General features: G+C 43.5%; 1 protein-coding gene across 4 annotated transcripts in view; it reads left to right on the forward strand.

Moving 5' to 3' along the window:
* The window catches only part of PTPRE (protein tyrosine phosphatase receptor type E), a 94,468-nt gene that overhangs the window by 13,738 nt on the left and 67,835 nt on the right, over positions 1-12,895 (forward strand). The window contains exon 1 of one of the 4 annotated variants that reach the window (XM_038140537.1): positions 8,407-8,459. The exons of the other annotated variants lie outside the window; for them this stretch is intronic. Coding sequence (XP_037996465.1) covers positions 8,422-8,459 — 38 coding nt within the window. The 5' untranslated portion in view covers positions 8,407-8,421. Of the gene's footprint in view, positions 1-8,406; positions 8,460-12,895 lie in introns of those variants that run through there. 4 annotated transcript variants of the gene reach the window in all.

Raw genomic sequence — 12,895 nt, forward strand, 5'->3', positions numbered from 1 at the left:
CTTGAGAGGATAGTTCACATTCACACTCAGGTGTTGATTATTTCTTATCTATTTTACAAGCCGTGAGTTCTACAGCGTTCTGCTAACAATTACAAAATGGCCAACTCTCTCTTGTTACGATACCTTTGAAGGCTAAACTATCCAATTAAGAAATGACACCTAAATTACTTTCACTTTCAACCCAATAACTAATCACTCAGAATCTGCAATGCAGACTTTTCTGTCCAATTACAAAATACCACCCAAACCCATGGAGGAGGTGAAGAAGTTGAAGGACCAGCCACCGCCCTAAAACCTCCACCTTGCCCCATATATATTACTATATTCTAAAACCCCAAACTCTTAAATTTTCCACCCTGTGACATTACACCCTTCTATTCAACTCCACACCCACCATCCCATGCTATCATTCAATTTTAGAAGCTTTTTCCACGGCCTCAGGTCAAATACAGCATTTTCTTGTGGGTCTGTGCCCTTCAGCACAGAAAGATTAAAATTCTCAGCACCCAGGGTTCCAACAGGTCTTGTGTTTCAGCTTGGAGTTGTACAGCTCCTTCCTCCTCAGAATTTGCAGAACGGTGAGAGTTTTATGTTTTTGTGAGGAGTTTTATCCATTTTTGTTTCAGCCTCCCACGGGTAGTTTTTGTTTTGCATCTGGATTTCTGGCTGCTTATCCAGCCTTTGAACAGGAACATCTGAGTGCTCCTGGAGCCAGCAGGAGTAAGGACTTAAGGAAGAATGGAGTTCACCATTCCTTTTTGGGTCATTGTACTGTAGAGTGGCTGAAATAAGCAGAAATTGATACAAATCTGAGTTTTCATCTCCCACATTGGACAAATGGTTGGGCTGGCTTCTGGAAGGTCTTAGGATAGCAGCATCCAAGCAAAAAGGTCAAATCCCGGTAGGACATACCCAAAATCTTCAAATGAAGGAAATTTTATGTAAATGCAAACAAGAAATGCTTTTAATTTATCCCCTCAGTGGAACCAGTTTCTGCTCCTCAGAGCATCTCTGGAGGATGCTGTCCTCCTTCCTGTGCGCTTCTCCAAGGAAAAGCCTTCTCCACTGGGCTCAAAATGGGAAGCTGGAGGGCAGAGAAACCATTTATTCACATCATTTTAATCCTAAAAACTACAGGAGGAAAAGGGTGTGGGTGAACTTGGCATCACGGGACTTGGATAATGAAAATTGACAATTGTGGGGGGGAAGTCACATCTCCTGCACATCACCAAGTGACAGAACGGCTCCTTGAGCCCAGGAATGGCTGGGGCTGGGGAGAGGCTGGCAGGATGGAGATGAGGGCGATCCTCAGACGTTTCCTGCAGCTGAGGTGTGTGAGAAACCCTCCCAGATAAAACTCAGTGCCTCAGGCAGGAGAGATTGTGTGCGCTTATCTGGAAGTTCCCTTTCCTCCGGGCTGATAACATTCTGAGCAGAGTGAAAATAGGAATTGTCATCCCCAGCCTCTGTTATCGCTTTGGGAACAGCTTTTCTATCTGCAGCTGATGGGAAAATGCGTTCCTTTAATGATGTTGAACCCAGTCTGTGGCGTTGGTGGTTGCATTATGTGGGATGTGGAAGGGGGAACTGAAGGAAATTCACTCCTAGCAGGGATCTGATGTGGATCCCAGGCTGCAGCAGGGTGGGAAAAGGGGGTTTGTGCTTCTGTTCCCTCACACTGGGCAAAATTTTTGGGAAGTCTGTGCCCTCCTTGAGCTGCAGGTGGGGATGGGAGCAGGACCTGCCCTTGCCTGGCTCCTTCAGGAGCTGCCTCACCCATCCCTCCCTGCTCTGTTTATCTTCCCTTGTGTCCCCTTGAGCCAGCATGGGACAGAGATTTTGGGCAGGAAAAGTTAAAAGCTAACCAGAGGAGACAGACAGAGCTGAAATAAATGAACTGCTGCTCTGAGTGAAGGATGTTGTGGTTATGTCAATGTCTTCTTCCAGAAGAATTCTGTCTTCCAAAAATTGTTAACAGGTTTTTGCCTGTTCTCAGCTACTTATTCATGCCCCTGAGCTGCTGCTCTCTGAGGATGTAGAACATTTTTTTTCGGGCTGTAAATCTCATCGGGGAAATGTTTCCTTCTGCAGGGCTTTTGCCATCCTAACTTTAAAATGAATTTATTTCTTTTAACCCAGATATTCTCCTGGCCTGGCGCAGCAAACATTGGTGCAAGGTGGCTGAGGGAGTTCTCAGCTGCAGAGGGAGGGGAGGGGACAGGAGAGGAAGGTTGGAAAACAGAAATCCTTTGATCTTGGTGGTTGTTTTTGTGCTGTTTGTATTCCTGCACGTGCTGCACGCTGGTTTTTCCAGTGCTGGGAGCTGTGCCTGCTCTGTGTGACAGTGAAAGAACATTTCCCTAAGGCTGTGGGGTGTTTCAGGTGGTTATGGGGTGTTTTAGGGGACTGTGAGGTGTTTTAGGTGCCTTTTAGGGTGTTTTAGATGGCTACGGGGTGGTTATGGGGTGTTTCAGATGGCTGTGAGGTGATTGTGGGTGTTTTAGGGGACTGTGAGGTGTTTTAGGTGCCTTTTAGGGTGTTTTAGATGGCTATGGGGTGGCTGTGGGGTGTTTTAGGTGGCTGTGGGGTGGTTGTGGCGTGTTTTAGGGGACTATGAGGTGTTTTAGATTGCTTTTGGGATGTTTTGAACAGGTATCGGGTGGTTATGGGGTATTTTAGGAGGCTGTGGGATGGTTGTGGGGTGTTTTAGGGGACTATGACGTATGTTAGATGGCTTTTAGGATGTTTTAGATGGCTGTGGGGTTGTTATGGGGTGTTTCAGGGAACTATGAGGTGTTTTAGATGGCTTTTAGGGTGTTTTAGACAGCTATGGGGTGGTTGTGGGGTGTTTTAGGGGACTATGAGGTGTTTTAGATGGCTTTTAGGATGTTTGAGTTGGCTGTGGGGTGACTATGGGGTATTTTAGATGGCTTCTCTGTGGCTGTGGTGTTTTATGATGTTTATGGGTGTTTTAGATGCCTCTTGGATGGCTCAGGGGTGCTTTACATGGCTTTGGGGTGGCTGTGGGGTGGTTTAGATCCTTATGAGGTGGCTGCTGGCTGTTGTAGATTGCTGTGAGGTGGTTTAGATGGTCATGGGCTGTCTGTGGGGTGGTTTAGATCATTACACGGTGGTTATGGGGTGTTTTAGGTCATTTTGAGGTGTTTTAGATGATTATGGGGTGGCTATTGGGTGTTTTAGGTGGCTGTGGGATCTTTCAGAGGGCTATGGGGTGGCTGTGGAGTGGTTTAGATGATCATGAGGTGGTTTAGATGGTTATGGGATGGCTGTGGGGTGGTTTAGATGGCTGTGGGGTGGTTTAGATGGTTATGGGATGGCTGTGGGGTGGTTTACATGGTTATGGGGTGGTTTACATGGTTATTGGGTGGTTTAGATAGTTATGGGATGGCTGTGGGGTGGTTTGGATGGTTATGGGATGGCTGTGGGGTGGTTCATAGGGCCACATGCCAAGTGGTGGCCGTGTATCTCTAGGTACCCATGAAGAGAAGAGCTCAGAACCAGAGCAGGAGGAATAAATTCCCATTTTTGCTGGGTCAGTGCAAAGAGGAGGGCACAGGGGCTGGGGGGCAGCAGTGCCCTTGGGCAGGTGGGGCATTGCCCAAACCCCAAATTCTGACAGGAATTTGCTGCTTTCCCTGGATGTCCCCTTGCAGAGCAGGAGCCGGTCCTGTTGTGTCCCAGCTCTGACTGTCCCCGGAGCTGCCCCAGTCCCGGGGTCCTTTCAGGGTGACAATGTCACCAAACCCCGATTTATTTGCAGACTTTTAAAGTTGTTCCCAAGATGTTCCGTGCCACAGATTGGTGCTGGGCTGGGTCACCGAGTTCTCCTCCTGTTAATTTATTAAATAACCACTGAGAACTCCTCATTAACAAATACATCCTGACTATTTAAAGCCAAAAAAACCCCTTTTCTCTGCGCACATCTCCTGTTACCCTCTCCAGAATTCCAATTCCTCTGATCCAGAGGTTGCATCCAGAGCTCCTGAAGCTGAACTCAGAATGTTTGCTGCAAACACCCATCCCTTGTTAAGCAGTATTTACATAAAACATGCTGACACCACTTTGGGGAGATTGAGTAGGATGCTTTCTCAGCTGTTGAAATTTGCACACGAGATGGAAGATGTTTTGATTAAAAGAAGGGTTAGCTGAATATTTTTTTTCCCATTTATTCCCATGTGTCAAAATCAAAGCAGAGTTTCTCCAGGCATTTTGCCCATTTTTTTTTCTCTTTTTTTCTGTTCCTCTTGTTCAGTTGTTTGGATTCTTTCCCTCAAGGTTGAGATTTTTGTGGGTTTTTTTTTTTCCTCGTAGCAGAGGAACTCAGTTATTTAAGGAGATAAATACATATTAAAATGCCTTTTAGACAGAAATAAACACTATGACTGGGTTTAGCTTCCTGTTTATTTTTGGGAGTGTTTGTAAATTCATTCTGGAATTTATGGGATTGGCACTGGTGAACTGGGGACAGGCAGGGGGAAACCAGGGAGATTTTCCCACTAACGTCCTCCTGCTGCAGGAACAGCGGTGAAAAAGAGCACAGGAATAATTTCATTTTATTGTCCACATTCTCCTTCCTTGTGATTCTCTAATCTTGAAGCCATTCCTGTGATAACATTTCCCCTCGTGGTTACTTAGTTGATTTTTTGAGCTGCATTTCCAAAGCCTCCTGTCAAGGAGGAGAGCTCCAACTTTCCTAATCCGTGCTGAAACGACTTCTTCGAAGCTAAAATGGAATCTTATCTCTTCTTTCCCCCTGCAGAGAGCACAAACGTTGCTTTTGTCATTCCTTTATTATTTGCTCTGCGAGGGTGCCAGCGCCCCTGGCCACAGAGAAACTGGAGCAAAAGCTTTTTTTAGCAACTAGAGCAGAATTTTCATAATAAACCTGATCTCGTGCCGTTTCCGAGCCTCCTTTGGGGGGAATCGGGGAAGGAAACTGGAATTAGGGAGGGTTGGAAGCGAGGGGACTTCAAGGAGCCTCATCCTAAAAACTCTCCACGGATTTGCTGCCGCTGCCTGGATTAGAGGACCCTTTAATTTGCTTTTAATTAAAATGATTTTCATTTATTCTGTGCCTTCTTCAGAGGTCCCGAGGCGCCTCACAAACTTGTGATGCTGTGTATAAAATACAAAATGCGTGTTCACGTGGTGCTGAGGATGAAGGAGAGTTCTACCTTTTTTTTTTGGGCTGTTTTAGAGCCTCAGATCCCAATTACAGAGCAGCTTTTCAAGCACTGCTGCTGTTCATCTTCTCAATGAGTTGTAGTCCGACGTGTAAACACTGCCCTTCCACGAACAGCTTATCTGGATGCTATATTTAAATAGCCAGGGCTTTGTTTTTGCAACCTCATTCATTTGGAAAGAAAAAAAAAAAAAAAAGTCATGTAAATACCTTTTTCTTTCTCTGTTTTTCAAAAAAGGAAGTGCACCTATTGCAGAAATTCCCAAAGGACATGATGGATTAAAATGGAAAGTGTTGCATAGCTTGTAAACAGAGTTACGTTAATTATCTTTTAAATAGTTGATCTTAATACAATGTAGATGTTAAAAAACAAAGAGAACCCTTTCCTACAATTTAATTGTTTTCCTTTGCTCCAATTTAATTGTGTACTCCACAATAACTACTAAGGAGGAGAAGAAATAGGGGTTCTTTTACTTTTTTTTGAATGAAATTTCTGGTGGTTTCTTTCTTTTTGGTTATTTGCTGAGGCATAAATTCTGGATCAGCACAGAAACATGAGAAAATCCAAGGACTATTATGGAAAATGCAGTTTCAGGGACGAATTTGATGCCCCAGCTGAGGTGGCAGAGGAACAACAGAGAGAGGGAGGCTGGCAGGAGCACGGGATTTTTCCAGAGCCTTGAAAAGTTGCTACATTCTTGTTTTGGAGAAGAACAAATCCTGGTGGAAGAGATTCTGAGATTTGTTTTCTCGATCTTGGGAGGTGGGGGTTGGTCTCTTCTCCCTAGGAACAAGGGATGACACAAGAGGAAGTGACCTCAGGTTGTGCCAGGGGAGGTTTGGGGTGGATACTTGGGAAAATTCCTTTATGGAAAGGAAATCCAGCCCTGGCAGTGCTGGAGTCCCCATCCCTGGAGGGATTTAAAAACCCTGTGGATGTGGCACTTGGGGACATGGGCAGTGGTGGCCTTGGGGGCCATGGTTGGACTTGATAATCTTGGAGGGTTTTTCCAACCTAAACAATCCCATGTTCTGTGAGTTTGGACGGCTCTGATTTAGGGCTGGCTCATTTTGTAAGGCCTCTCCCCAGTCTGCTGGGGACAGAATTTCCCCGTGTGCTTTCAGGCAGTTGTAGAAATGTAGGGACTGTGCCATAAGTTTTTAATATCTGATATCCAAGAGGGAAAACCAAAACAAAGTCCTTGAGCACAATATAAAGATGGTTATTTCCTGAAGAAGTTGTGTCTTATAAAAAAAAAATGGCTCTTCTGCTCTCAAAGAAGAAAACCTGAAACTTTTGCTTGCTTACAGAGTGGCTGAAATTCCCCTGTTCAAGTTTGGGCGAGCAAAAGTCCTTTTTGAGGATGTCACACCAGAACTGTGAGCAGCAGATTTTCCCATAATACTCCTTTTGTTCCCTAAATGAATGCAGCAGTGTTTGCTCCTGCGGAGGAGCTGCTCGTGAGGAGGTCACAGAGGTTCCTCAGATCCTTGGAGGGGGCACAGGGCTGTGCTCAGCACTTGCAGAGCATGAGATTTTGGGTTTTTTGGGATTTAACTTTGAAGTGTTGTAATCTTTGCATGGGCAGGGACACCTTCCACCATCCCAGGTTGCTCCAACCTGGCCTTGGATGCTTCCAGGGATGGGGCAACACTTGAGTGTTTCATTTTGAGGCTTTGGGGTTTGTGTTTCTTCCACCCTTGTTTCCCTCATCTCTTGCTCTGCAGTCAAACCCGTGAATTCTCAGTGTTCTTTCCTGCTGCAACTGATCAATAAAGGTGATTAGCTGAAAGCTGGTGTTTGGAACAACCTCAGTGAGACACACAAGGCAAAGTGTTTCCTTCCTTCCTCTCCCTGCCGTGTCCTCTCCTGGAGCAGATTCCTGATGGTTGAATCTTTCTTCAGGTCTGCAGTGGATTTTTTCCAATGAGAAGTTGCTTGCAGACTTTACGCTGAGAATCCTTGGATTTCTGTTCTGTAGAAATGCATTAGGCTGTAGAAAAACTCTACATTCAAGGTACAAATGACACTTAGAATGTAAAGCTGGGCAGGCCTTTAATTTTTTTATTTTTTTCTTATTTTTAATGGACTCTTACACTGAGTAAAAATGAAAAAGATGCTTATAACCATCTTCTGGAACCGCTGTGTTCTGCTGCTCTGTAAATAATAATAAATGACTGGTTTAGGGCTGTGTTCAGAGTGATTCTTGTGGAATTTTAGGCTGTTGGGATGATGGAGTTGGCGGCAGCCATCCACACCCAGCTTTATTAGGATCCAGTTTCTGCCTTTGTGGTGAAAACCCACAACAGTTGGGTGTTTGAAATGGCTTTTAAGCCATCTGTGTGGCATCTCTGTGTTCCATTGTTTCATCCCGCCCAGATGCTGGGAAATGACTGAAAGGAGTTGGAGCTCCAGCACAAATTGTTATTGTCCTGGAAATGAGGATTTTGTGACTTCTGCCTCTGGGGAGGTTGGGTGAAGTGGAGGAGTGGATGAAAGGTTGGATGTTCCTAGAGGAACCTCAAACACCCCAGCTGGCAGCTGAGTGGGACCCCAAAAGCCGTGTGAGAGCCCTCTGCTCTCCAGCCCTGTCGTGGTGCTACCACCCTGTGGTGTCAGAGTGAACTAGGATCTCCAGGAAAATGGGATTTCTGGCGTGTTGCTGCCCAGGGAAGGGTGTCAGCATCAGATGACTGTTGTGGAAATCCCATTGATGAGACACCTCCTGCTGTTCTGATGAGCAACTTCAGGACAAGAGGAGTTCCTGTAAATTATCCGGGCTTGATAAAACCCTCCCAGGCTTCCCCAAACCAGTGTTCCCTGGAGTTTTAAAGGTGAGGGGGAGTTCCATGGCGAGGAGACCCCCAGGATAACCCAGGAAAGGTTTGGCCAGCTCAGGTCTGGAGCAGCTTCTCCTCTTGCAGCTCCTCTGTGGGTTTACCCAAAGCTGGAGGAGCAGCGAGTGCCTCAGTGTTGTCATTTCAGCCGGGCGTGAAAGGAAGTTCCTTAATGAGCACGGAGCAAAAGTCATTTTCATAATCACTGTTCTAAAAGACGCTCATGAAATCCTGATGAATTTGCTTGCCAGTTCCTGGAAAAGCTACACTAAAGCCCAGCTTTCCACGGGAGATTGGCCTGGGCGGTGTCCAGAGCTCGTTGCCAAGCTCAGCTTTGCTGTGATCGGTTTTGAAATCACTTGGAAGGTTTCTTGCAGGGCATGCAGCCTTTTTGGAAGAAGCAATTAATTCATCTCAGGTATAAAGGGGGCTTAAAAAAACCTTTTGGGGCACAAATAAATGGGATGCAAGCGTTTCTTTCTTTATTTCTTTGGTGTTTGGTGGAGAGGCTGTGGACTCTCTGGGATGTAATTGCACTCCTGTCAGGGAGCATCCGGGCTGAGCTCTTTGCATTTCTGCTGCAGTGACTTGTGGTGGCATTTGCAAGTTCATCTCCCTGGAGTGCTTGAGGCAAACGGTCAAAACATCAGCAATTGCAGTCTGCTGGAATAAGTGAGGCTTGTAAAGCTTTTTATATTCATCAAAAAGCAATTTCTGTTGGGGTTTTTTAAAGATTCAGTACAAGGGCTGGATGTTGGTTAACAAAGTCCTGATTCTGTATTCTGTGTGCATCCAAAACATCCTAACAAACATCCTTAGGACATCAAAACCCTGGAAAACATGCAGAGCCTGACCTCTGAACACAATGTTTTCTTCCTGTTTACGTTGGCCCCGGCCCTTAAAAAAATGATTTATTTTGTTATGCAGACGATTACCAAATAAGCTCACGTCTGTGGAAGCTTGTGTGAGGTAGATATTGAAACTTGGCACGGTTCTGCAGGTTCCTGACCTTCCAGGAGCTCATTGAGGACTTCAGGGTGATAACATCAGACTATTCTAGAGGCAATAAACCTCTAGAGGAAATAAACTAAAAAAAAATTTAAATTTTGTTTCTTTACATTGTCAGTGAGAAAGAAAATGTTGTAGGGGGAGAAGTGTTCTAAATTTCTAATTCTTATTACTCTTTAGTTAATGTTAGTATATTTTTCTTTATACCCTTCTAAAGTTTTGAACCTGCCTTTCTCCTGAACCTACGGGCCAGCAGGAAGTGAGTACACTGGTGATCAGCCAGCACCTAACCCACCACACTCCTTCGTGCCTTAACCGGGAAATCTCAAAATGAGCCAAATTCCAGATTAACAAACCAAAACCACGACATGAAATCAGAATTTCTACCCGGTTTCAAACTGAAACCATCACATATCACTGCCAGCAAGGGTGTTCCAGACCAAATGTGTGCTGCAGCAGGGAGCAGGCTCTCGCAGACAAACACGCAGGAGGCCTTTGCTCATCACTTTGGAGCAGAGCAGAGCAGCACCTCTGGCTGGGGGAGCGAGTGCTCGCTCAGCACGGTGCCAGATGGCTCTGCCTGGGAGCAGCTGCCGAGCTGCAGGGCAGGGATGCTCTGCACGGGGACATCCAGATCCTGGGGCTGGCCAGAGCCAAGGTGAGGATGTGAAGAACAACCTGGAGGAGGAAGGTCATGGAGAGCACCAAACTGAGCTCTAGCCCAAAGTGCAGAACAAAAACTGGCTCTGGGAGGGCAAATTGCAGCTGGATTTATGGGGAGAACTATCACTGTTGTTGTTTGTAATAAAGGGGTGGGATTGTTTTTGGGTTAATAATGATTTATCATTCAGTAAATATTAGTTTTAGAGCTTGTGAGATTTTAAAGGAGTAAGTAACTGGTTGTAGTTCAAGAGTAGTTGCAAGGTTTTTTGTTATAATGTAATATATAAATTTCTAAACTAATCGACAGTGCTGCAGGGTTTGTTTTACTTTTTTAACTTATTACTTTTACTTCTGTTGTATTGTGGGTATTTTTGTCTAATGGGCTTCTAACTCACATGTACACATATGTTTTTATTGTAACTTCTAAATTCTTAGCTTACTTTATACAACTACACTTTATAAACTCTTTACCATCTTATTAATACAGTTTTTTACTTACATAAAGTATATTCTTACTTATAACTATAGAAACACAAGTTAATTATTTTTCTGCTCAATATCTGTCTACTGTGTTTTTACATCCAATCCAAGCTTCTCCCAAGGCTGCAGATCAAACCCTTCAGTGTCTGTGGGAGTTTCTGTTTTTCCAATTCCCGCAGAGAAGAAAATTCCCTGTGAGGGTGCTGTGCAGGAGCCTTGGGGCTGCAGGATATTGGCCAGGATGATCCTAAAAGCTCTTCTCACCCTCTCTTTTTGTGTCTCACGGAGCATTTTTGTCCGGCTGAAATCCTCTCCAGGAGGCTCTGCATGAAAGGAGGTGACTTGTTACTGCTAATTGTGAATGAAGGGAAAGAGAAGTCCTTGGAACGACTTAGGAAAGGGGATTCCCATCCGTGTGCAACTCCAGCTGCACCTGGGCACATCCAGTGTTATTCCAAAATGCTGGAGGCCCTGACATTCCTTATCATCAGTGTGCTTCATTTGTGCATTATTTTTAATAATTATGATTATTGTAAGCAAATGTTTGGCATTTCTGTTCAGAGTCTGTGCTGCCACAATAGTGGGGTTGTCACAGCAGTGTTCCTGCTGTTCTGGGGGAGTTCACTGCCTTAACACATCCTGTGGTTACAGAGTTATATTTTTTCCAGAGTTATATTTTCAGTTCATTCTCATGAAGTGAGAGAGTGAATTCTCATTCTGCTGCATCCTCCCCTGTTTCACCAGTTTGTACTGGTTGGGATTGAGGAGTGGGAGATCCTTCCTGGAACGTCACCAGGAAATGTTCACTGTGACCAAAGTGAGTGTCGTTAAACCTCCCTGGTCATCCTCTTCCCAGCCCCTGAAGGATGGCATTTCTTTTATTTCTGTCACCCAGGAGCCAGCACGGCTCCTTGTGAAGCAGCGCTGGGAAGAGCAGAGTGCTGGGGCAGAAAGGTTAAAGGGCAGGAAAAGGGATTTGTCTGCCCTCAGCTCCCACCTGTGTCCCATGGTTAAAATACAGAGACAAGAACTTCAGTTTTATATTTTCTACAACAGATGTTTTGGATGTGTTCTCCATCACAGCATTATTTATAGCGGTTATAGTTGGGGAAATAAGGAGAAAACCCCCCAGTGTCTTGCTGTTCCACATAAATTAATATTTTCTTGTCATTACTCCTGAAGCAGAAGCTTTCCTTGACTGCTGGAGAGTCGACTTGCACATTGTTTATAAAAACACTCCCTGCAGGCCCATCTTGTGCTGGCTCAAAGTCACTGTAAAAAGGGCTTTGCCTTATCTCAGTAGCACATCTTGGGAAGTCATTTAGTGAGCAAATTGCCAGTTAATTGCCTTGATCTGCTGGTGAGCAAGATGCTCAAAATGAGCTGTGCTTAATCACGATATCCAAATATCGCTTCTGTTCCATTAATGAGCGTGCTGTGAAATGGGATATGTTTTTTAAGGAAGCTCCTTAAGCTGATCTCGTTTGCTTTTTATTTTTAGTTAGTGCCTTTAGTTGGTTTCCTGAAAGATCAGAGCTCTGGGTGTGCAAGAGGGAAACCAGCATTTCCAGCATCAGTGGATGGCAACACTGAAGCATTTTCCATAAAGTGAATTTTGAGGTACTCTCAGGATTTCGAGTTGGCTGGAAAGGTTCTGTTCAGACACAGTGGGGTTAGTTTGATAGGATGTTTATGATTTCATTTCATCTCTGCAGAAGCACTTTGTAGTTTGTTCTTGTCCTGTGGGCAGAAGGTCCTTGGGAGCCAGCGTGGCTCCATTTTGTGTGGGTTCGGGTCTGTTCTTATTTTTAAGTGATTTTTTTGCAGAGTAGGATTGATTTGGTGTTGACCTAAGTTTAGTGACCATGAGTTTTGGTGATAATTAGCCTTGGCTCTCTGCTCTCCAGAAATACATATCTTAAATCTCCAGAAAGAAATTCAAATATATATATACACATACATATGTATGCACACACATGTACATATATATACACACATGTACATAAATAAAAATATAAAAAATATAGAAATCAATCCATATATGCACACACATGTACATATATATACACACATGTACATAAATATAAATATAAAAATATAGAAATCAATCCATGTATGCACACACATGTACATATATATACACATGTACGTAAATATAAATATAAAAAATATAGAAATCAATCCATATATGCACACACATGTACATATATATACACACATGTACGTAAATATAAATATAAAAATACAGAAATCAATCCATATATGCACACACATGTACATATATATACACACATGTACGTAAATATAAATATAAAAATACAGAAATCAATCCATATATGCACACACATGTACATGTAAATACACACATGTACGTAAATATAAGTATAAAAATATAGAAATCAATCCATATATGCACACACATGTACATATATATACACACACATGTACGTAAATATAAATATAAAAATATAGAAATCAATCCATATATGCACACACATGTACATATATATATACACACGTACATATCTATAAATATAAAAAATATAGAAATCAATCCATGTATGCACACACATGTACATATATATACACACATATTTATAAATATAAAATATAAATCTATACATGTATGCACACATATATACATATATACACATGTACATATATAAAATATAAAAAATATAGAAATCTATACATATATGCACA

This window comes from Motacilla alba, chromosome 6 (assembly GCF_015832195.1).
Source record: "Motacilla alba alba isolate MOTALB_02 chromosome 6, Motacilla_alba_V1.0_pri, whole genome shotgun sequence".
Classification (NCBI taxonomy): Eukaryota; Metazoa; Chordata; class Aves; order Passeriformes; family Motacillidae; genus Motacilla; species Motacilla alba.